The 26049-nt window shown below is 38.9% G+C and overlaps 1 protein-coding gene across 2 annotated transcripts in view; it reads right to left on the reverse strand.

Annotated features, from left to right (window-relative positions):
* Nucleotides 1-644: 644 nt before the first annotated feature.
* TRABD (TraB domain containing) overlaps nt 645-26049 on the reverse strand; it is a 35769-nt gene continuing 10364 nt past the window's right edge. For both annotated transcript variants that reach the window (XM_063396809.1, XM_063396810.1), the window contains exons 2-10: nt 24941-25003; nt 21889-21967; nt 19102-19268; nt 18102-18242; nt 12643-12753; nt 11133-11272; nt 9686-9858; nt 7975-8086; nt 645-3856 (exon numbers count right to left, since the gene is read on the reverse strand). In XM_063396809.1, coding sequence (XP_063252879.1) covers nt 3658-3856; nt 7975-8086; nt 9686-9858; nt 11133-11272; nt 12643-12753; nt 18102-18242; nt 19102-19268; nt 21889-21967; nt 24941-24964 — 1146 coding nt within the window. In that variant the 5' untranslated portion in view covers nt 24965-25003 and the 3' untranslated portion in view covers nt 645-3657. The remainder of the gene's footprint in view (nt 3857-7974; nt 8087-9685; nt 9859-11132; nt 11273-12642; nt 12754-18101; nt 18243-19101; nt 19269-21888; nt 21968-24940; nt 25004-26049) is intronic.

Raw genomic sequence — 26049 nt, forward strand, 5'->3', positions numbered from 1 at the left:
GACCACTGATTGACAAAGGGTACAAACAGATAGTACATTATCTGTATGGAATACAGCTTATCACAGATGTGAATACAGTGTCTTTGTATTAATATCTTTTAAGTAATGCTTTAATATTGATCCACCTGTGTCAATTTGAAAGATAAAGCTCTTTGCCACTCATTCAACATCTTTTGCACTTTAAGGATCTTTGTTTCCCATACAGAGTACAGGACTTTAAGTGCAAATAACTGTGCCTGATGTGAAGCCAATGGTGGAGTGCTTTGCTGGACTGGGACTACAGCTGTCAGCTCTTTGCAAGACTGAGCACTGGAGATAGCAAAAGAAAAGCAACAACAAAATCAGCTCAACACGCCTAACTCTGGACTCTGAATTTAAGTTCTCATGTTGAGCAGTCTCCCTGTGTGTTCAGTAGGACAGGAAAATTGTCCTTTTCCTAACCAGTTACATGTGGTAGACAGAGAAAACTTGTTCCCCTGCTTCAGCATAAGACTCAGATGCCCTCAGCAAATCATTACTTAAGCTAATGTTCTCCAGGAAAATGTGTTAGATGGTGGAATTATCCTGTACTAGATCTAGCTAACCAGTGTTTGCTCTCAATAAAAATACTGGCTAATTAGAAAAATAAATACCTTCAACAGAAATGGTGGTTAAAATATTTTATTTTTTATATAATAGAACATACTGCTGTTTACTTTAAATCACTTTAAAGGCACACATTGTTAAAAATACCTCAAATTTACATCACATGTACAAATGCATAAAACAGATGTACATGTCACCAAAAAAATACAATATGGCTTCATAAGGTTGAGGCGGGGCTGGGACAATTCAACATAGACTTAAATTTTACAGGATGCTGCTAACACTGAAAGGACTGACTAGAACAGAAAAGAATGGACCTCAAACACAGATTATGTTATATAAACAGTACAACACATTGAATATACAACATCAAGAATTTATGTATGGATTCATAGAATTGTTAGTTCTGCAAATTCATCACTTTCCAGTGCCACTGAATAAACAGTGCATGCCAATTTGCAACAGTGGGAAGATAAACTGCAAATTCTCCATCCACAAAGGGGTTCCCTGAAGAATCTGCTGATATGCTTTGTAAAAAAAGATTGAAATAGTAGACTTAAGGTACTGACTGGAGAGAATAACTGAATAACAAATGGACACCTTAGATGGTAATCACTTTTGGCTAAAAAGCATAAAACATCAAGACTGCAAGAATGCTCCATGACAATCATTTAGCATTATTCCCACCCAAGATTAAGGCTCCTATCTAAAATTTACCTTAGATTTGTTTTCCTTTGTGTAAAATTACCTGAGCACAGATATCAAAGATCTACAGAGCTTTTAAAATACCTGCAGATACTTTAAAAATCTGTAGATAATTTAAAGCAAAATATCAATATATTTAATTTTACCAGCTAAATATTCTCAAGAAAATAACCAACAGAAGAACATTTTGGTATGTCAGTAAAGCCTGGAGAAGAGTGAGCTTAAGCTTTTGCTTTCATCTTTTACAAATGTACATAAAATGTAATAGAATTATTAAAATAGGACTGCTTAATTGTAAACAATACATTAAATGTTTTTAAAAAACAGGAATCAAAATTCAGGCAGTTACTCTACTCTTCTATAAATTGTTTACAAATGCTGCTTTTCCTCTTACTAGAGATGGCTGGTGGTTTCTTAAGCACTAATAAATAGAAAATAAAAAGACCTGCCCACTGTTTTCTTATTATCATTTACACTTTGTGTCCTAGAAGCATGCATTGTTGTCTTTCTCATTTGCTCAAGTTTATTCCCTGGACACCTGTAAGGCCCAGACCCAGAAAAGCACCTAGCATCATCTTAAGAGCTCTGCAGAATCAGGTTAGATTCAGTAAGGTTAAAGATAAACATACACCTTAATAATTTGCTGCACTGAAACTCATAAAATTTTCAAAGAGCAAGGCAGAAAAGCATCAGGTTGCATGGACAGACCAGCTCCCAGCAAAGTCAATGCATCATCACAGAGAGAAGCATTAGACCCTTAATTTTAAAAGTTCAAGAAAGACTACACTGTACAGAAGACAGATGTACATACTTCCAGCAAACAAAAGACTGTATGGAACCATTTCCAACACAAGCCTTTGGAAATATACCCTATTAAAAGTGGTTTCTGGATTTTATTGAACCAACCGAAAAAACACAAACACAAAACAGCATCACCTTTTCCTCCTCCTGCCTCACACAGTGGTTCCCATCTTTCATTCCCCCAAGAAATTAATACAGATAAAATCCTCACTTTAAACAACTCTATATGAGCCTGAGGAGCAAATGGGATAAAGTTCAAATACATCGGGTTAACTTTGATATGACAATGTTATCTGTGTTGTTGAACTAGGACTAGCTGATTGCCAAGGGCATTTTACAATCACTGACAATCCTGTGAAAAGGAAAGGTACAAAAAAATTCCAATGAAATATGAACCTAGGATTAAAGAAAGAAAGAAAGAAAGAAAGAAACACACTGATGATGGATGAGTGTTCCAGATAATTAAAAAAGAAAGTAACAGCAGTCTGTAGTACCCATAATTCTATGTATAAATAACAGGTAAATAAAATGCTACAGTTGGTTGAAAAACTAAATTGAACACTGCTTTCCTATTAAATAGATTAAAATATTCATCCACCAAGAAATTACGTTGAAAATAAAATACTTTCATGTAGCAAAAACAAAGGGCAGGTTAGTTCCAGGCTTTTTTTGCCAAATATGAAAGGTCTGAGAAACAAAAGTAAAGTGTACAGTAGTTCTAGTTTCTTAAATTTACAATACTGAAACCAGCAGGATTTGGCTAAACAATACCGTTTAAATAAGCTAATCTAAAGGAACAGAGCGTCCTGTAAACATCTGACACAAACCACATTGCATTCTGATGGGGTGGCTATACCTTCTCTATGCAGGAGAAAGACAGTTCAACTGGTGGTGGAAACAAGGGATGCAATCTAAAGGCAACATTCCTGTTCTTCAGTAAGGCTTGTAAAAAATTTGAGCCGTGTACGTATGACAGCCTGTACAATTCTGAAATTTCTGGAAAGCTCTTAAGTTTAAAAAAAGCCTAAATATTTTAGGTATAAAACACACATTGAGAAGATGTCCTTTTAAATTATGTGTAAAAGTGTCTGGCACCAGAAACAAACACTTGGTATTATTATACCTAAGGAAAAAAATCAAAGAATCACTGAAGTGTCCCTGAACTTCAGAGGAGATGCAGCCGATTAAGATACTTTGTGTTGTTCTTTCCTCTGAAAAAGGAGCCATGAACATACACCCTTTAAGCTGCCTGTACTATATCATCAGTTATATATATATAATATATAATGCATATATATAGTATACATGTATATAGTATGCATATATAATATATATATATTGGCATACACATTTCTTTTACCTCAATCTGGAATTATCTGGTTTCATGCAACACACCTATCAAGAACCAAAACTATTAATTAGATCATAGCTGGTGTAACTTTAGTATCAAATCTTTTATCATATAGTGATTGAGTGTTGCTCAGCATCAATCAGCTCTGACTAGAATCCTCATCCTTCAGTGCAGTTCGCGCGTTGCCTCCATCACCCTTTCTCCAGCCCCCCTCTTCACACAGAGGCTCTGCACCATGTAAACTGCTGAGGCAGCTCTGACAGCCGCTGGAGATAGACCTGTGCTGTTGGCATGGCGAGAACAGACTGAACCGTCCTGTGACTTATTCGGTAGCAGCCATAGCCCAGCAGTCCCAACACTGTTGCTTTTAGTACAAATTTGAGAATCCTACTTGTAGTTGATGGAGGAGGCACACTGAAACAAAAGACAGAGAACAATGTTAATATTTTCATAGCTGGAAACAGCAGGCATTTTCCAATTAAAAAAAAAAAAAGGATCTTTTTTCCCCTTCCTCTCCATAGTGCAGGAAATTTTCAGGTAACAGATGCATCATGAATGAACAATGTATTCTTTCACTTTCAAGGGCTACGTACAATTAAATATCAATAAAAATTAATAAACACTAACAAAGCCGTTTTTACCTAGGTATATATATAATGCCACTCTTACTGGCTAGGAACTTTTACTCCTTGTAGTGGTCTCACATTCACGGAATTCTGTTTGCCAAATTTAGTACAGGGGTTTGAGTGTTTACTCTCTTTTTCAAGATAGGATCAGGAGAAGCAAAGCAGGCCCAAACTTAAAGATATAAAGATAGATTTATTAACACACATTAAAAGAAGAAAATGAATATCAAAATGAAACTTTCAAAACACTCCTCCTCCCTCTAAGTGTTCACTTTCCCACAAACAACATAGAGACAAAACTTGTGATTTTCAGTCAGTTTCACTGTTTAAAAATAAACTTTCTTTGGGGAGAGGAGTCTCTCTTAGAACTCCCATGGTAACATCACCACAAGAAACAGTCCTGTGCTGGCTCCCATGTCACAAATCTGCACGGGCCCAGAAAAACCTCTCTGCAGACTGTGAAACTCCTCCCATTAGCAGTTTCCCGAGCTGCATAGAGGCCATGGACTCATGCATACTGGGGTGTCATTTTCAAAGATAAGCAGCTCCAAAGACAAAGGATGCTTCATGGCAGGGAACAGAGATGTCTTCTCATTCTTCACTGGCGCAGAGGGCCTCTTATCTCTCTCTGTTCAAACATCACAACTACTAATTCAATTCACTCACTCCATCACAGATACCTTTGCTCAAACCCACAAATCTGAATAATCATCTCCCCAAAGCGCATTTTTCCCATGGTTTAAAGGGAATACCAATATATTACACTTATTACCATAAGAAGAAGTCCAGCCTAAACGAGGCAACTCCTCAATCCTTTCTCCCACTTAGGACTTAATTCTTTCTCTTCATTTGACTTCCTGTCTTCTCTACCTTTCACTCCATCCTTTTCTTTTTACTCAAAAGGAGGATTAGAGTTCTGAAAGTTTCATCTGTACCAGGAAAGAGGTAACATTCTTGCCCGGGCCTGCAGCTGCTGACACGATCTGTGCCGGGCAGCAGCCTCGCGGATGGAAGAGTTTCACCAGGAGGGATCGGGAGCGGCCCGGCAGGCAGAGCCTCCTGCCCGCCCCCACCTTGGTGACCGTCGAGCTGTTATCAGGGGGCCCGCAGGACAGAGGACATCTCCCCCGGCTCGGGGCAGGTTTTTAAATAAGCTGATGTTAAGCTGCAGCCTTCCCCTCCCCCGCCGGGAGCGGATGGGGCCTGGGGCACGGCCAGGCCAGGGCCGGCTCCCCCTGCACAGGGAGGAGCGGCGGGCTGGGCTGGGCTGGGCTGGGCTGGGCCGGGCCGCTCCACGGAGGGGCCCCCGGGGCCGGTGTCACCTGCTGGCAAGCCGGAAAGGAAAAGGGCCGGCTCTAACACAGTCTCAGTTGTATATATATATGTATATATATATATATATATATATTCACAAAGTCGCATCCAGCCTCCTCAGTGGTCACAGTATGTCAGTATATAAAAATTGGCCTCTGATAGGTGCCTGTCCTTTCCATAGGAAATTAACAGGTCCTTATAGGGCAGTATTCCTCTTTAACTAAAACCAAGGTGTGTTAACCCATGACGATCATCCATCACCCTGGCAAAATAACTAGGTCAATATCCAGACTTCTTGAAGAATACTAAAAGAGGATACGGAGATTTTCACAGTCAGAAGTCTCTGCACTGGGCACCTGAGCCAGGAGGGCAGAGGACAACAGGCACACCAGGTGTACCCGCACCGCCCTCACGCAGTGTCACTGTTGGTGTAACAAGCAAAGTTAATAGCACCTTCCCATTAAAGCTGACTTTGGGAGCACAGCCACATGCATGTCCAGCCCTGCACCCTCACTGAAGGCTCTGCAGCAGCTCAGCTGGCCCTGCATCCACAGCAACTCATAATCCTCTCACAGACAACTCAGAGGTTTTCATATATTGTTGCAAAGGAGCCTCAAGTTATTATTTATTTATATCCAGAAAAAGTTTCTAATGTATTCAGATGTAATCAATTACAATAGTGCAAAAACACTGGGCGCTCTCAAACCAGGTTAGATGTGCTAAGATTAGGATACAGCTAGACTAAGTTTAGATCCATATGCTCAAACCAGGGAAAAGTTATCACTGGTAAGACTTTGCACATTACAGCAGTACACAGGAGAGTTTTAAAATAGCACATGTATTGAACCAAAAATGGTGTAAAGGATCTCTTTATGTTCTTATACCCTTCTCCACCTACTCTTTCTCAACTCTAATACCTCACCACAATTAAAAAAAAAAATCAATCAATAACAGCTGGCCAGAGCACGGTACTAATAATGCCCAGGTCATGGGTTCAATCCCTGTATGGGCCATTCACTTAGGAGTTGGACTTGATGATCCTTGTACATCCTTCCCAACTCAAAATATTCTGTGATAGACAGTAAGGTCTTGGAGTCAGGTTCAATGCATGAACTTAAAAATTATTTATGTTTTTATCCAGAAAATTTTCAAGTTCACGTTCCAACTTCTAAAATTTAACTAAATATCTGTTTCATATCTTTAAAACTTGCCACCCTAGAGAGACGATGAACACTAAACATACGAAAGAAAGCCCCAGCTCTGCTCTGCAACTGCAGTGCAGCAGCACAAGGGGCAAAAAAGTTTAAAGAAAAATAAGTTGCAAATACAGCACTCTTATGAATGTAATTTGCTTCATATTATTTCTGAAAATCAAGTAAATGAAATATTAATGTCTTGTGAAAGATACTAGTAACTCTTCTGCTCCATTATGGCACTGGCATGGTAAAGACAATCAAGTCAGAGCCTAAACCTTGATGAGAAAGACCTTCTGTGCAGGCTTGAAGACATGCATTTGGTGTTTGGGCTGTTCAGTTCTGTGCTGCCAATGATGCAACCAACAGCCACCCCACAATTCTGTGGATTTGGACAACCTCATTGTGCAGGTTATTTGTGAGGGTGCAGAGGAATATGGACAGCTAGTTTGTGACTCCAGATGAGGCCTAGCCTTGAAAGATAGTTATAAATGGCTAGGCCGAGCTTCTGTACTTTGCATTCTTGAATCCAGACAACAAAAGTCTCCCAAAATAATATTTTAGATGTCTAAATATACCATGTATGTGGATGTCAGCCTTTTCTGGTTTTCATAGCCTCTGAAGAGATGCGTGAGGTGCGTTTCTTCTGTTTAAGAAGAAACAGATGTGATAAGAGAAGTGTGAATATTTGAAAGACTCCATAATCCTAATGCACCACAGAGCAATAGTACTAGGTTGTATTATAATCTCTCCTGTATTTCTGAAGTCCTGACCTTTGTGGCTTTATGGGATACATACAGTCTGAATGCTTTGATTCTTTAATTCATTTAGAAAGCACATACATTTATTTTAATAGGTACTTTGAAGCAAGAGTTCAACAGATACATGGCTTAAACCAGGTCATAATTAGTTAAGTATACACATTGAAACAAGTAATTACTTAGATACACACTTAAAAATAGGGTACAAGCAACTGTGACACTAAGCATGCCAAAGCCAGCAGTGTCCTGACAAAAGCTTTAAATCCAATGATTTATATTTACCTAAGTTAGACTAAAAGCCTTGTTCTGTTTTCACCATATTCTACAGCCCTCATTTGAATTTTCATTTTAGAAGGCTTAAATGAGGACCAAATAATTTTCTTTCTAGACAAGGGCATATTCTCATCTCTACTTCCTTCCATATTTTACTATTTATTTTTTTCCTTTGATATTTTCTTTTTCTTTGCTGTAAGCACAATCTACAAGCACTGCACACCAAGTCAGTGAGCTGACAGGGCAGGGATGAAGTAGAGATGCTTCTTCAAGCTGTGACAACCAAACAAAAAAACTACAAAGAAACTGCTGGTTTTCAGCAAGAGAAGCTGTTACATCAACGTGTAGGAAAGGACAGCTGTTACCTCATTATTTCCTGGATCTTTAAGTCGGAATTCCAGTTCTTTTCAATTCCAGGTACATGACCCATGCCAACAACACCAACTACAACAGCTGGGATATATTGTCTAGGTTCATCTGAGAAAAGAGAGATGGAGAGAAAGGAACGTATTTGTAAAAGAACTAATTTCAAGCTATAAATCAATAGGCAATGTGTGAGACTACAAAATTGATTTTTTCCAAGATATAGGGGCTTTTATTACCAGATATTGAAACACTGTTGTTACATACTCATCTCACCTACTGCCTCTTTCATTGGAAGCCAGCACCGTTTCTGGATTATCAGGAATCATTTATTCAATAGCCCTGGCCAGTGCTCATACACCAGCCTCAGGGTGACAGCACATGCAAGCTAAATTAACTTCTTTCCTTCTCTCTGTAGGTCATGCTTCTGTGCTGTTAATGAGGAGCACCCCTGGTCTTTGCTGTCTCCTGAACAGAGAACTTTCTCTGCCACTTTGGACAGTGGCACCTGGCACACAAAGTGTAACAAGGGCTCACCACTGGAGAACAATGCTTGAGACCACACTTGTCCCTGTGAAGCTCAGTGTCAGAGACCTGGCCTCAGCAACAGCAAACCCAGGGCAGTGACATCCAGCAGTCAGCCAGCCACATCGCACCAACGCAACACGCGCCAGCTCTCACCCTCACCTCCCATCCACCATCCAAATTTCACAACAACCAAAATGTGGTTTCTGGAAGTTTTTTCCCCAATGAGAACTATAGCACCATGCCACAATAAAAATAACTCACAAAAAACTTGCTAAGGAATAATGATCAGGCTGCTTTCCTATGGGGAAAATTCTACATAATATATGAATACAAAATACAAATTCTACTGTTTTGCTTTAAATATCTATCCATGATTTTTCCACACACAAAGTAAAAATGTGAAAAGCAGCCCACCTCAAAATGGAACAAAGCTGTATGGAAAACACTAGAATTATTATACATATTTACCAAATCGTTTTTTCTAAACTGTCTTTTTCTCAGTCTATTCTATGGTTGCTCCAAATCAGAACTGCAACTACAACAAAAATTCTGCACTAAAGTGATTACAAACGCTATCTTAAGATATTAAGTAGGAGGTAACATACTGCAGTATGCTTATCTATAGGAAGGGCATGCAGATCACATATGCCAGCAGAATATTTCCAAAAATTAGACAAATACTATTTTTCTATATGCCTTTACCTTGCTGAAACAGCAGTCACATATGATTATTACTGCCAGATCATCAAAGTTCCTAACAGCCCAATTTCTAATTATAAAAAAACCTATGAAGAGTACTGAAATTAGAGAATTAACTTATCAAGAAATGAGTGCCTCAGCAGCCAGTGACAACAATTAATTTGGTGAGATAACGGGGCAAGCGAGATAGACGACTGTCCCATACTGTGCTGCCATACCAGATCCCTGCCTTTTGAAATAGTTGTCTGGCTAATTAGTACTTTCCAGTTTTAAATAGCACAGTAAGAAAGGAAACATAAGTTATACTCTACTGCTACAAGTAGTTTCAACAGAAGAGTAATATCCCTTTTTAATTTTTTAAGCATTGTATCTTAAGTGACATGAGGCATTCATGAACAGAACATCCCAGATTTCCTGAGAACTGAACTTTGGACCAGCACACAAAGAACATCTTGCTGGTTATAATGTCTGCTTTAAAATAATTACCTTCTGAAGCTCGAGGTAGTTCTATCTGCTTTGCTGCTTGCTTCAGCATGTAGGTCAAGTAAATATCTCGTTCGGAGACAATAGTTCGATGAAGATCAGGGAATTCTCCAATCATTTCTGCCATCATTTGTTCCAGTAAATCCTTCTGTTTGCATTTCTCCACATCATCCTTACTGAAAGAAAGGTAAGTTTTCTCAGTATCTGTAACACTTTTAAAGGTCAACACACTAACTAATGAATAAAAACAATAGGCGCTACACCTAAACACAGTCTACAGTTCTCCTCCTCCAGTTTTCCTCTCCAGAAAGAAAACAATCTTCATAAATCTGTAAAACTTGATACCTAACAATGCCTCTACAGTGAAGGAAAGGGAAAGAAAAGAGGTCACTTGCCTTTAGCCAGTTCAAATGGATTTTCTCCCTTCCCACTTAAAAGTTAACAACTCAGCCAAACCACTAAGGCTATAAAGGCATGAGTTACCATGGTGCATGGTGCCCCACTTGCAGTGTATGAATAAACTTAGAAGAGCCTACACACAGCTCTTCTGAGGAAGCAGATCTGATCACTGAACACACAGAGTCTACTGAAGGAACAAAAAAGGCACTGTAATGCACAGTCTGAGGGCATGGAAAGAGATCTGAAGGTTCCTAGTGTCAATCACAGGTCTCTATCAGGAAAGTTGAAGTTACAAACCAATTCCCAGAACAGAAGAATAGCAAATGGGCAGGACATGCAAAATAACTGCAGGAGTAAATGTAATGAGTTTTTATTATTTTCATAGGTGCTATAAACCCTTCTGTTAGCACCCCTAGCTGTGGGTCATAGCTTGCGGCAATGAAATTATCTGGTTTGCTATCACTGTCTACTAAAGAATGATGTCAAACAGGCTTCCTTTAGTTTCCAAGATAAAAAGAACACTACAAACATCAGCAGGGCAAGCTAAAGGAAAAATGCTAGCTTTCAACAGACCCAGAAACATCAACAGACTGGCAATTTTGATGTTGAATTATTATTTCATTTTCCATGGAATCTCATGTTGATGTCTGGATGTGTAACTCTTAAGAATATACAGATTGTTGTACTGAGGCCTTTACTCTCTCTTATTTACAATATCTACACACAGTGCTGGGAAAGAATTATATTTTCTGCATTAAAACAAAATATGATTTTGAAGAATTTTTAAAGTATACTAGGAATTCTTCAGTACCTAATCTTACACTTCACCTGGAAATAATGCATTGAAAGACAATTAAACGATGACTTGACACAAGATAGAAAGACAACTTTTACTTCAAAAATACGCATTATTGCAGGATAGTTTGCATATTCGTCCCTCTCACTAACTTCAAATTTCATTGCATCAGGCTGGGTACCCTCATACTAAAGTCAAACTGAAGAACTGAATAATCCACCCCAAACATAAAACATATGGGCAGCTTATTCATACCTGATGGGGTCGGATAAGAAGCAAAGACCCCAAGCAAGCTTGATTTTTTGCCAGAGGGAAAGTGCAGCAATTGCTCTCTTAAATGTAACAGGGATGGGTCGATCACCAAGGTGGAATTTACAGAAAGGTACTTTACTGGCCTGAAAGAGAAAATACAAATAACTAGTCAACATTTCATACTGCAGCACAGCCCATTCTTATTAACAAACCTTAAGGGTTTGCTGTGATATACGAAGTACCTTAAAAAAGAGCAAGTAGTGCCACATTTCAACATAAAATATTATGGCTTTGCAGTAAATAAAATTTACAAAATAGTACAACATTATTTCATAAAGGAATAAATCCGCTACAAAACTACAGTAAAAAACAATAAATTGCCACGCCCTTGAGGTTATTTGTACTGAAGCAGAAAGCTTCTGATTATTACTACATAAGGTGACAATGGGGCTCAATATCTATCTGAGCCTGAATAAAGTCTGAGGTGAACCAATTGTTATAATTTTGCTTTCACCTAGGATTTGTCAGGAACATCAACCCTACTGACCAGTTGGTCACGGTAACATATATTCAAGAAAGAGCTTATGAGACAATAACTGATGCCAGATACCACGTGACAATGTGAGACTTGGCTGTAGCTCTCACTGACAAATTTTAGCACAGTACAGAATTTCTAGAAAATTCTATCCTATGCATAGTTGCTTAAAAATTTCCAGAGATCACTTTAGAATAGGATAGAGCTAATTTTTTCCCACTTAAAATGAGAAACACTTTAAATGTTTCACTCTGGTCTAGAATTCTCAAGAAAATAAACCTTGAAGAAGTATTCTTTTTATTAAGGATAAATACACCAAATGATTCCAGACTGTTTATCAGCAATGTTCTCTCAGATTTCCTTACTAGTACATAATTTACATAAAAATAACAAGATACATTCTGCAAGACGGATACATACACAGAAAATAGTGTAGAACACAGCTTCTATTTAGTTCTAGGTATCACTGCTGGCAGTAGTACAAAAGCTGACGTTAAAAGACCATATAGGATTAACAGACCAGTCAGATATAACAGACCAGTCAGATATTTCACTTCCCCAGTCTTTGCAGATGAATGGAACGTGTCAGATCTCATTAATCCTTTAGAGCTGGTTTTCACAGCATAAAATCCTGACACTGCCAACAGTGGGACCAAGATCAATATTCAGAATTCAAAAACAATTATTTAAAAGAAACTAAGTTATTAATGAAAAGAAATGCCTTCGGAAATATCATCAGGAAAAAGCCTTATCATTTGAAGCCTTTTTGGAATTGCTTTCCCACCACTTATGTCCACAAATCTTTGTACCTTAAGGTACAGTTTGAAGTCAAAAATGATTTTTACTACTTCATTGGTTTCAGCAGAGGTATGGCCAGAGTGCTCTTTTCTAGGCAGTAACAAAATGGTTTTATTGAGTTCAACTCTGGAAGCAAAAGGCCAGTAATATGACCTCAGAAAACCCATGTCAAGTTCGCACCTCTTTGAAAGCCTCCCTGAATTCTCCTCCTGGGGCCATTCCCAGCTGTTCTGTGATGTGAGCAGAAACCTTCAGAAGCAGCATTTGCATCAATCCAGACATGACTCCATTCTGGCAGAAGAGGGAGAAAAACATGTAAAAAAAAAAAAAAAAAAGTCAACAGACTGAAGAATGCATTGTTCACAGAAGTGAAAAAAACATTGATTATTTTAATAAAGAAACAGCATTGAAGCTGTATTTTGGAGCCAATTCACTGATCAATGCAGTCCATATTTCAGTTTTTATCAGTTTACCTCACTGTGTGGTCAAAATATTCTGCCTTTCAACAAAAATGTACAGCAGGTTAAGAAAATAAAGGAGAGCCAGACTTGTATCAGTCCATATTTACTGTTTGCTTGAAGAAAGGGTCTGAATAACTTAATGGTTAAACAGTTCATACTGTGCATTTAATTTTTCTTGACCTATCTGGATACAAAAATATAAAGGGATCACAAGAGCATATTCAATTAAATGCAGAATGAATGCCATATCCTAGAAATACTGAAGTGAATAGCCAGTGGTCTAATCCCAGACGTGTCTATGATCATGACACACACTAGGCTGAGGACTGATTAGATGCAGAAACACAGAGAATCTAACACTGTACAAGAAATTGCAGTATATGATTTCAGCACACATGATCTTAAAAGAGACCATGCAGTCCTGAGTATGAGTCAGTCCCACAAGAAGATTGAAGGCTCTCTATTGCTTTTTTCAACTAGATTTAAAATCAAAAAGAATTCTCCTATGTATACTTAAGCAAAATTTTACTTTCCTGACCTTTTACAAAAAGAATGAAAAGAATATCTCAAATCCGTCCCTTCTGAGCAGCTCTGGCTGTCCTCAACAAGTTATTTTTATGATTAGGACTCAATGAATCAACATTACCTGTCCCAAAGCATAACCTGTACCTTGGTTACACATCTCCTCCAATTTAGCATCAGTCCATTATCCTGCCAAAAGGGGCACTGACCCTTCCCTCAACAAAGGCTAATTTCCTGGTATATCATCAGCTTCATACAGCTAAAGATGAGGCTACATAGGATAGCCTGACTTAATATTAACTGCTGGAAGTTACCAGAAAAAGGTCCTGATCCCCATTCCTTGCTCCAATGACCCACCCTGCACCAGATCCAATGCTTGTGTGACCTCTCCAAAGGCAGTGGGTGGGTTTGTGCCATTAAATGGACTCAAGAGTCACTGAAGACCAGAACGGGCAAAAGAGAAGGGTTATTTTCAAAGCCAGTTGATTACTTTCTTTATCATACTACAAACTAGCAAGCATGGAAGGAAGTCCAGTGCTGGGCTTTTGGGGAGGGCCAATGAAGAGACAGGAGAAAGAGTGTTTCACAGCATCCCTGAGATCCAGTTAAAGTGCCTGGGCAACAAAGGGTTCCAGAAGTTCAGAAAAGATACTCACAAAAAACACCAGCCTAGGATAATCCAGCCTGAGGTTTTTGCTGGCTGATCTCTCCTTCAAGATTGATGCACCTGAAGTTGTATTTTTACACTGTAACAGGAAGATTCACTCTGTTGGCTAACAGAGAGATGAATCTTTGAAGTGTTTCCAAGTTGTTTGTGCTCTTAATCTGCATGAAACTTAGTGCCTGCCATATTTGTTTAGCAGGAAGGAGATAAAAGGTAACAGCAGCTGTACCTAGCAGCAACCAGCAACAACTGGCCAGCCAGATACTGTCAGGGGATAAAGAGAAAAATGTACAAAAAATCTGAGAGAAAAACAGTAAAGGAGGTTATTATCTATACTAGATTATTCAGTGCTGTATAAAGGAAAGCTGGCCACAAAAGAACATTAAATCCTGAGTGGATGGCAATAATTTCATAGGTTAGACACAACAGCCATAAATATACATAGCAATGCACAAGTATAAAGAAATTTAACTGCACAGGCAGAGGGATGCAAAGCTATTGGCACACAGGAAAGAGAAAGCAAACCACCATTACCAGCCCAATGTTCAACAGCAGTCAGAAAACAAGAAGAATAAGAGAGATTACCAGGAAAGGAACACCAGCGAAACATGAAAGCACTGCTGTACAATCTTTAGCAGACTCCTGCCTTGAAAACAAGATTTTTCAACTAGAAAATGTGCAAAGAAATACCAAACATATGAGAAGAGATTAAACATACTAAATACTCATGAAGCTTGGGAAAGAACGACTGAGGGAAGATGCACTATTGGACACACAGCTAGCACAGAGACAGTGAAAAGGGCAGGGAGAGAGAGCAATACCCAGGCAAAGAACGCTTATACTGTGTATGGGAATAGCCTATGCAGGGGGCCTTGGAGCTGTTCTGTGACTGCATAACAAGTCACTGATCCAGCACCAAGTGCAAAAACAAGCCATCTGTACTTTCATTCACAATGCTTTTAAAAACCCTAATTCCCATGAAGGGAGGCAGCACAGCATTGACACCTGGGGCCTGGAACTTCCTACTGCTGCAAGACCACTGGAGGTTAGACTTAAAAACACAAGTGAAGGTAGCAAGTGAACAGCAGCCTTCTCCTGTCCATATAGATGTACCTACCATCTACCAATTGATACTATATCCATCTTACTTAAGAGGACTACCCCTGTGGGTTACCTAAACATAGAGGGCTGTATTACACAGTGCAAAACGTGAGCTTTTTTCACCACCAACATTACAATATATTCCTCCACAGGTAACTTCAGATAAAAAGAGGTTAAGCTGTGATTCACTAGCTCACTTTCTCTTCTGTCCCCAGAGCAAGGTTTCTCAACTGCCCCTCTGTGCCAAGAGTAACAATCTTACAGCCACCCCGAGCAATGTAGCAAAAAACCAAGCCCTACTCAAACCATCACAGGGTCATGGTATGGACACAGAAGGGACAGTGGAACCAGGGAGAAGATAAGAGCAAACCTGTCTTACCAGTTTGGTTTAAGCCAACTGTTACTGCACATCTCCAGGTTATCCACATTTGAGCCAGACACTGGTCTACACCATGTTGCTTTGCTTAAGGAAAGCAAACAGGTACTTCTCTGCAAACAACTGTAAGGGTTTTGAAATTCGAGGAGGAGGTAATGGAAGTCTGGTTTTAACCTGCAGTAATTACTTGATAAGCTGTGGATGCCAGTGACCCATTGCAAATATACATGTTTCATGTTAACATTCTGCTCAGTTTCCAGCTTCAATCAAGAGCAACAAAATCCCATTTTAATGCTTAATATTTATGTACATTATTATAAAAAGCTAGCATTTGGGCTTTTTTTCCTCATTTCCAAACTCAAGGATGAAAGTTGAAAGCAGATTTGACTTTTAGCTTTTGCACCTGTCTCATTTCAATATGAGGAGGCAACTAAGGGATAACTGAGCAACTTACCAACTGGTCTGATTTTTATCAGAGAAAAACAAGGACTATAATTTGCAATGAGACAGTTGGACTGTCTTCCTGGTGTTCTTCCTGACATTTCCTATATAATCCATGCTGATAGTGATTCAAAGCGGAAAGGTTGGGGGACTTTTTGGTTGAGATAGAGGAATAAGTTCTTTAAAAGGCTCAATGTTTGAATTTTATTATTTGCATTATTCCTGCAAATGAAGTAAAGGAGACTAATACTGAGCTGTAAGTGATGCCTTAAGCTTTAGCTTTCATGTTTTCAGATTCTGTGCTGCCTAGAGAGGTAGTTCTGAGCCTCATATTAAGTGCCAGTAAGCTCTCTTTACAGAGTAAGTAGACAAAACGAATCCTTTTCCTGTTGAGGACCAAGGACAACTTTCAGGCCAACAGCATAAACAATGGTGGACTGAAGGAGAGAAACAAGAAGGATGAGACCTCATAACCTGAAGCTGTAATTGGACAATTAAATCCCAATATGCAGATGGACCAAAACTTATGAAAATATAAGATCTCATGCCTGGTCAGCCATTTTGTGACCATTCTTAGTCCACCTTGGATTAGACCTGGTCAGGCTCCTGTCCTGCCCAAGGTGGATCCTGAAGGCCTTTCAATAAATACCTACTTTATTCTCTAGCTCTGTCTAGTCTCTGTTTCAGGTCAGCCTTCCCAAGGCATCATAAGAATAGGAAGGATCCTTGCAGTATTCTCTGGCTTTGGAGCCAACAAAGTCTGTGTTTTTTACTGTCTGCACACAAGATCACTTCAAACTGTGGTAGGAAGTGGTAATTGCAAAGCTGCCAACATGAATTTACATCACAGAGAAAAAAGTCTGCTATTTTGTTTTCATTGTCCTTTTCCTCTTAACACAACAAAAACTACTGCATTTAGCTTTGATATAAAGAAAAAAATTTTCTGTGCCTGTTCACAAGGTCAGAAGCCCCCAGCTATACTGTTCCACTGGTTGTGAACAGGCATTTTGATTACATGCATCAGAATAATCCACTTAAGACAAACAGATTGATGCAGCAATTCATGCAAAATGCAAGTGTTTTGCAGTATCTTTTCCTTTGATACGGCATAAGTAAAGAAAACAGGAAAGACGAATTATTACCTAATTCTGCCAGTCAGAAAGCCTGCTCTGAGACCCTGTGTGTGAGCACACACACTGCACAGACCCGAGCCACTGCAAGTGTTTCTGCATGCAGAGGCATACAGATTATATTCCTATGGGGGTGCAGTCCTGGAAATTCCCCGTTTACATCAATAAAGCAATTCCAATACACAGTTACCACACAATCAAAATAACAATCTATGAATTTCTTCATCCAGCTGGACACTGAAACTCTTTTCACTATTGACCGTGCACTGCCATTCTAATCAAGTGACCTGTCAACTTTGTGTTGTTTCACTGTGCCTAGCTTAAAATTACTTAAATGCAAGCTAGCTAGGTGGAACTGAAAAAATACACGACTTTTTTTTGCACACACATTGAGACATATCTGGATCAAACTGCCAGAGTAGTCACAATTTGAATAAAATCCCACACTTTTTAGCCCAAATATTTCAGAATCCCTTCAGGGCCTATTGTCAATTAGAAACTACTCAGAAGACAAGTCGATGGGTAGGAATTAAAGAGCAACAGAGGATGAAGAAGGAATACAGCTAAACAGAAAATACCAATATTGAGTGCTCTTTAAGCAGTTGTGATACAGATGCAGATTGTAGGAACAATAATACATTTAAATATATTAGCAGAGCATTATAATTGCAAAGTTAAACTTGTGTCCTGCAAATGGAGCAGATGTTAAATGCAGGAGCATTCCTGTCAAGGTCAGCAATTTGGCCAACCAATCCTGTTGTGAAAAGTCCTCAATGCTCTCTAGGAAAACAGAAAAACCACCTAAACCTAGCTTTGTCACTGTAATAGTACTCTCAGCTACATCAACAGTATCAGGTTCCCAGCTGGTGGGAACACTGGTTCTGATTGCAATTTGACAAATTGCTCTTAACATAAACCTTTAATTTTCACTGTAGGAATCATACCTGCTTTATAGCTTGTTGAAGTTTTTCCATATTTATTTCTTTGGCTTCTTTTAGTAATGTCTTTTCATCCATCTTCAACATAGAAACTCTGTACTGGCACAGTTCCACCACAACTACATCAGGCTGCACTTCTTGTATTGTCTGAAAAAGATGAATTTATTAATACTGCTTTAGAAAGGAATAAACAGAAATACAGCCAATATCAACACTTTAAAGAGAAATGCGAGCTTAAAAGCACATTCCAATAATCATTTGCAATTAAAAAAACAGTAGAATAGTAAATAGGAGTTCTCCAAATAATTTATGCATTGACAAAAATACTAAGGAAGGTGACAGCAAAATGTTTTTTAGTTACTGGATGCTTTGGGCCAGGATAATGGTGAACATATTGTGCTGGGGAGGGGAGTGGGGAAGAAACACTTAATATTAAACTTTTCACATTCACAAAATGAATTTGACTCTACTCTGTGGTATTTTGCAATCTGAGTTAGAATACATTTTGTGCCAGAATTGTCAACCCTGGTGCTTAAAAGATTCCTCCGCCTCTAGCTCCTGAATAAAGTCGCTCTTAACTCCAGAGTCTGCAGGAGGTACAGTATGAAAATAGTCCCTACTTGCACTAGGGTTTCAGACCTATTTGCAGCTTGAAAATGGAATTTAAGTTTTGTGTGGCAGGTTTTACAGCCAAATACTATCCAAGCAACGTTAAGCTTCACCAGTGAGATTTCTTCTTTCAGCACTGGCACTGTATCTGCCTTTTTTATTGAAGGACAAATAAAAATATTTCAGCTGAGAGAGCAATGTATTGAATCAAAAATTATTACTATAACATGTCAGCCTCTCATCCCATAGTGCTGTTAGCCCTCGAACAGCCAACTAGAAAAAGCAGAGCCTGAAGGTTACAGCACAGAAACACATCAGAGAGCTGGACTTCATTCTACCTAGTGCTAAGTTGAAACATTATAAAGATGCTGCTGAAGGGCTCACACTGAGTATTTACCTTTACTACATCGTTTTTGCTGCTGTCACTGAAGTGGGCTGTTCCAACCACATATACTTTAGAACCATCCTCAGTTTCAAGCTCAGTCACAGTGCTTGGTAAAACAGGCTTTTTCTGCCTCTTCTTCAACTTCATGTCCAGGAGAATTTTAAATGCATCTGCATCAGCTATAAATGTAAAGAAAAATAGAGAAGAAAAGCACACATGATATAAAGTGCAGGTAAGTAAGACAGAAAATAAAAATGTCGCCACTAAACAGCAGAGCAGAGCTAAAAGGCCATTGATTTACCACTGTAATCTTACATTCAATTCTGAAGCTACATCATTGAGAGTGCCATCACTGGAGAGGCTGCCTCCAAGCATGGGTCTCAGTCCAGGTTTCCTACCCTGTGGACACTGGGACAGGTTGTCCACGCAGTTCAGTAAGGGAAAGAGAGAAGCTGTGTGGCAGGTGAGGTGGACAGAGAAGCAAAGAATACTTAGAAAAGGTATACACTAAATTAGAGAAAAAAAAAAGAAAAAAGAGCATTTTTTAAAATCTAAACCCAAAGTGTTTCATTTTGGGATTCTTATCTATATAAATGACAGCAACACATGGACACTGATGTGAACATGATGGCAAAGTCACCTGCACATATTGGCACATATAGGATACCTACAGTACCAACCTTAGCCTTTTCTGTGATTAACACACTAGGGATCAGTACACAGAGGAAAATTAAACCCTGAGAGGTATTTAGGTCAGGAATCCAATCATTCTTCCCTAGATTCAACAATTATTTAAGATCAAAATGGTACAATGTGAGTGTAGCTCCTCTATGTCAAGCTTTCTGTATGGAAAACAGGAGGATCTATCAGCTCCATCACAGTTGCTCAGTCATGGTTGCTCGTTAAATGCCTAAATGCCAGATAGCCTCACTGACTGAGACAGAGAAGCTTTAACTCTACAGCACTGGGAAATTAAAGTCACTTTGAATGAGTCATCTTTAAGCTGTAAAGCATCTTAGGAAAAAAAGTATCAAGCAGGAAAGGAGAGTTTTGTTTCCAACCAACTCTCTTTCTCTGGCAAGCTGCTGCACAAGTTAGCAGAGGTCTCAACTGGTCTCCAGAAGCCTGGAATAGGATCATAAGTCCAGGGGAAAAAAAAAGATTAGTGAACAGTTTGTAGGCAGGATTTCAAAGATGCAGATAAATTACAGCCTCCTACCACACATTCATTTTATGAATCTGGTTTAACTATGTGGCTCTGGCCCCAGTTCTGTCCACAGATACTAATCTTGTAAGACGTTATGTAAAAAAAAAACAACCCAAACCAAAACCCCACCAAATTAAAAGCAAATCAACCAAACAAAAGAGAAAACCCAAACCAAAAAACCATAAGCAACCTTTCAACATCCCTCTGAGCATTTTCACAACTGACTACTTCATGGTCAATACCCAAGAACATGGTGTGCTGCAATCAGTACTCTCTGAGCTATGACAATGTTGCTGCCAAAACAAATGGTGATGCTAAGGAGGAGATAAGAAAAACATGACTGAAAAAGGAAGAAGAGGTAAGGCTGTTGCATTTGTTGCACTCACAGTCACACAATTATAAAAGCAGCCATAGCAAATCAACAAAAACCCACCTAAGCAAATATCCCGCCTCCCACTATGGTCAGAAGTGGATGCCTGAGAGAGAATATAATACATGGAGATAGTGTGTGGGATACCTGTCTCAAATACTTTCCTAGCCTAAAGCCATTGATGGTTCAGATTCCCACAGCTGAAAGTGGTTTCTACACACTTGGTAACCCTTAAATGGTTTAATTTCTATTTATTTTTCAAGCTTTCACCTCACACACATACTCAGTACTGGACTGAATAATGTTTCCTGTGAAGGAAAAAATGCAATAATGGTACAGTACCAGATGTTATAATTTAAGGACACAATTAAGGAAAACATTCTCAGGAGCAGCTATGGTTTTTATCAAATCAACTTCTATATCTGGAGAAAAAAGCAACATAAAAAAATTAATCTGCTTCTTTAGGTCTGTATATACCCTCCATAGCTTTAGTCACCACTGTTTGCTCCCATGAAAGAGATCCCTAGGAAATATTCAGCAGTGTTGCTGTTACACACTAATTTGCCCTAGGATTGTTCACAGCCTATTATTTGCCAGAAAGCACAATCTGAATGTTCCTATGGGTATAAATAAGCACCATATACATTAATATCACAACAGTGTATCAATATGCATAAAGCAAATCCTAAGAAGCCTTTTTTTTTCCTCTTGAGAAAGAAGTATCTGTCATCTGATCTTATCAATAACAGGTAACTGGGCTTCACAAGTTTGGCTGGAATACTATTGCCACATCCTGCAGGCTTGCCAAAACATTATCATGCTAGCATGGGCAAAGCTTTCCACTTGGGACAACTGATCAACATCATATCACTAGATGCCAGACTGTCAAAGCATACACATACTTATGCATCACTGGCTTAGAAAGCAATAACTGAGCTTAAAACAATAGCTGAGTGTATCTATTCATTCTAAAAATATTTACTTTTGAAAGTATGGGATCAGCCAACTGACAGTCAATATGTGATTGCTCTTTCTAAATTTGATTTACACAACTGGGCCTTGAAACAAAACAAGAACAGATTAAATCAGCTACAATTTCATTAGCATCTCTCTTTTTTGCTAACAGCCCTGTACTTCATAGGTAAGGAAAAGGCAAGGACATATATTTAGTGTGACACCCCTCTGGGATGATACACCCTCCCCAGTCAAACCAGAAACATACAGATATTCTGCGATACACTTGACGTTTCCTTTGGGCCATCTTCTGGTGCATCAGAGGACAACACTGGATCTGCAGCAGCCTGTATGAAACAAATTCAAAAGGAAGCTGGGAATTACAATGGAATGTTTTAATACATCTTTCCCTTTGTGAGTTTACTCAATTTGAACCTATTGATAGTATTCAAGCAAGTAAAAAATTTAAGCAGTGTCACAGATCAAAAGCATCAGTAGTTTTACAACTATTTTTTCCTAGCTGCCGGAGTACAAGAAAGAACATATTAAAAACTAATTAATTCATGCCTCTTTTAAGAGAGAATATTTATACCTGATATGGAGTTTGAACATAAATGGGATTCCAGATAAAAAGAATAAATGTATATCTAACACTACAACAGCACTTTCTGTGTTGAAAACTAAAATGTGCACTGATTATTTTATACCATTTGACTCAACTACCAGTCAGCATTAGTCTGTCAGGAGTCTGACAAAGTTAATCAGTACTCACAAGACTAAACACATCCATTCTAGAAGAGTCAGGCCAAGCATTTGTTGGAATAAGGCAATTACACAATACGCACATCAAATCTTAGGAAGTTCTTTATGCATATCAGAAATCAAAGTCAAAAAAAGATACAAGGCATCTGCAGAGTTTTGCTCTCTAAAGGAACAGAAGGCAAGTGAAAAGATTCCCAAAGACTGACTCTTAGATATTATCCCTAGAAGTATATTATACAGGTCTTTGGCTAACAAAAACCTTTCTTATTTTTAATTAACTGGCAAGTTTTAAAACCTATGCCTAGAATTTAAACAATTCCAGTCATTCAGCTAATGTCATTCAAGCCTGAGAGGTAGAGTCTGTGCAGAAAAGACTCAGGAGTAAGGGAAAGCTAAATTATAAACTACCTTTAGGCAACTACCTTAATTCAAAGTTTCATCAGAATGATTACTGGAAGAATTTGGAACTTCTGAACAACATTAAGTCAAGAAGTTAGAGATGGGATGAGGACCAATCATCATTTAAGTACTTTCCAAGTGAAAGACAATATTAAAAGAGTCAGCAAGTAAGCAACTTGCTTAGAGTCAGAGTCAGCCAACCTCTCCTGATGGATGTCAGCTTTTTAGCTAAAATGACTGATTCATTTACTTTGTACTTTACCTGGTAAGGTTTAAAGCAAGGATGTACAAAGCACAACCAATTATTAAGAGCCTTCTACAAGAGTAATTTTCTTCTTGCATTTTATTATGCCAGACAGGAATTTTGAGAAAATAAATCCTGAGTGTCTTACCATGGCCCCACTGAAGGCAAGGAAAAATTGACAATACATTTCATGGAGTAAACTCAAAAAGTACAACAGCTTTACAGTGCAAAGTTTAAAATACTTGCAGCAACACATCATCCTTTCACTACAAAGCAAAAGTCTGTTCATTGACAACTGCAAACTGCAATTACACTGCAAATTGTAATCACATTCACAAATCCAATTTAACACCAGCTCAGCTTTTGATCACAACATATGGCTTGACTCTACTGCTTGCATACGTTAAGTCTAGTCACAACAATATTTTGGAAAAATTTATCCATCTGTAACATATGGAAATAATCCGTCACTTATGCTGGCTTTGTCATCACAACAGCACAACACTGCAATGAGCACAGCACTAAGCCACCACATTAGTAATCTGTCGTTCTTTTTTTATTAACAGGACAAAAGAACCAAAGTTCTTTATAGTTCATAGGATGAAAATTTCCTGAGCTTCATCTATTGTAGCAGAAAAAGGTTTTGAGATACATGGATATGAAAGGAGAAGAAAAGGAACAGAAAGGATAGAAAAAGCATCTCAGTTTAATCTGGCAAGGAACTTCAGCCATGTACATGAGACTATATAATCTATATGTTGGGGGTTAGATTTGGTTTTGTTTTTTTTTTCTCTTCTCACAGAATTTTTTCCCATAAGTTTCCAAGAAGCCTTAATGACTACTTAGTCAGGACAAAAAGAGTGCTTGAGGAATATAGCAGCACGAAGCTACACCTATTGTTTTTGAGTCCCTGGGAGTGTCCCTCAGACGAGAAGATGATTAGCTTTGGGGAAAGGCAAAAAGACAGATCTGGGGGAGGGGGAGGCACTCTTGCTCTCAGCGCCGAGGAGGACGGTCAGGCTGCCCTCTGCCTCTGCCTCGTCCTAGGAAATCTATCGTCATCTGCTGTGTACCTGGGAATCCTGAACTCGCTTTCTCCAGCCTCCCCCCACCGCCTCTGCTTCTTCAGACCTTTGAGGCTCTCTTGCTACTCTGTAGCCCTGCACTGCCCAGCCCTGCCGGGACACCCCTGCTGTTCCAGCTGCCAGCGCAGACCTCATCTCATCCACCAGCCCGGGACTTTTCCTTCCTTCCAGTTCGGCCTCTCGGAGCCCTGCAGGGGCACCTAGATCAAACTGCTCTGGGCTTTTGTAAAAGAAAGCCCTCAAGGTTCTTGGTTCTGTTTATTATTGATGCTGTAGTTGTTGTTTGTTTGTCGTTTAGTCATATATACTAGTAAAGAACTGTTATTCCTACCCCCATACCTCTGCCTGAAAGCTCCTTTAATTTTCCTTTTAATTGGAATAATTTAGAAGGAGGAGATTTAAATTCTCCATCTCTAGAGAAGTCCTGCCCCTTCCTAGCAGATATCTGTCTTTCAAACCAAGACACTATATAATATATAGTTTCTATATAATCAATTGCTGTAATTTACTCACAAAACCTTCCTCCTCTTAAAGGTTTAATCTCATAGGATAGGCCATTTTGTGCAACTCCTCACTTGCAAGTAGAACAGTAGAAAAGACCCATCTTAGCTTTTGCAAGTGGAGAGAAAGAGAACCTGAAAAGAACCTAAACATATCAAAAATAATAGCACTCAGCTCTCCATCCCCATTTTAAAAGGGCTCTCACACTGGCATTCTCAGCCCTAAGACTTTGCCAAACTTGAGCAAGAATGAGTGGAAGAACCTGGCTGATTCAGTCTTGATCTTCCCTGCAATTGTACCGAGATACAAACTTCATCTCCAAGCCCTACCTCAGACTGTTGCTCCTCTTCCATTCCTGTAGCGCAGGCTTATTTTCACCAACCACACAAGAACTGCAAGAAGTAAAAAAAAAGGGAGAAAATTAAAAATTAATGGCATAAATCAGAATATTTGCTTAAGAACTGTCAGGGGGAAAAAACAGATGTGTCTCTACAGTCTCTAATAAAGGCTGAAGTAATAAAAGCAGCAAACAAACACCATCTCTTCAACTCTACTGCCATTAAAAGAACCACAACAAACCAACAGCAGCTCCCCAGCAGGAGGTAAAACTAGCCTGTTTCAGTATGTTTCTGCATAGCAAAGTTTCTGCAACAGCAAAAATCTAGCTCAACTCAATCAGTAGCTCTGTCTTGTCCATATGAACTACATCAAGACAGTTTTTAGGCAGATCTTAGGAATCATCTACATTTCTAGGACTTCACTGCTGCACAGAATATTCAACTATAGTCATACATGTTGTTTTATCTGCATCATGTGACCACATATATTTATAAAAATGCCAGGGTTAGAAGATGAGTCAGCTAGTATCTGTGTGACAAACCCATGAGACTAGGTTTTCAAACCCTTAGTGAGGTTTCCATGTTTAACAACAGGGATGAAGGAATCTTAAAAGTCCAAGGATCTCCCTGAAGCTGGCAGAGTGCTGTGACTGGACTTGGGTGGTACTGTGAGGCAATTACACAAGACACTGAATGCATGACTAGTGCTCATTCTGCTTATTCTGACTGCCATCCCACTAATATTGAAGCAGCACAAAGTACTACAGCATTTTGGGCTACTTCCATTTGAGCTATTTCATAGTACATGTAAACAGTGTTTTATTTTATTAAATAGAGAGAGCAATCTTAAACAACTTATTCATAGAATACATTTGCAGTCCTGCTCTGAGGAGCAGACAGACAAGTTTGGCTCCTGCCCCATGGTCAGGTGAGGCTGGAGAAAAACTGCTGGCATCTGGGAGACAGCATACTTCAGCACACAAATGTGATGGCAAGCCTCTCCCTCCCCCAAATATAACAGTCTCCTACAGTTGAATTAGCACTCTGCATTCTGGTTTCTAGAAAGCCATTTTGCTTTCTAGCTTTGCTTAAAATGAATT

This window comes from Prinia subflava, chromosome 4, assembly GCF_021018805.1.
Source record: "Prinia subflava isolate CZ2003 ecotype Zambia chromosome 4, Cam_Psub_1.2, whole genome shotgun sequence".
In the NCBI taxonomy this organism is placed as follows: Eukaryota; Metazoa; Chordata; class Aves; order Passeriformes; family Cisticolidae; genus Prinia; species Prinia subflava.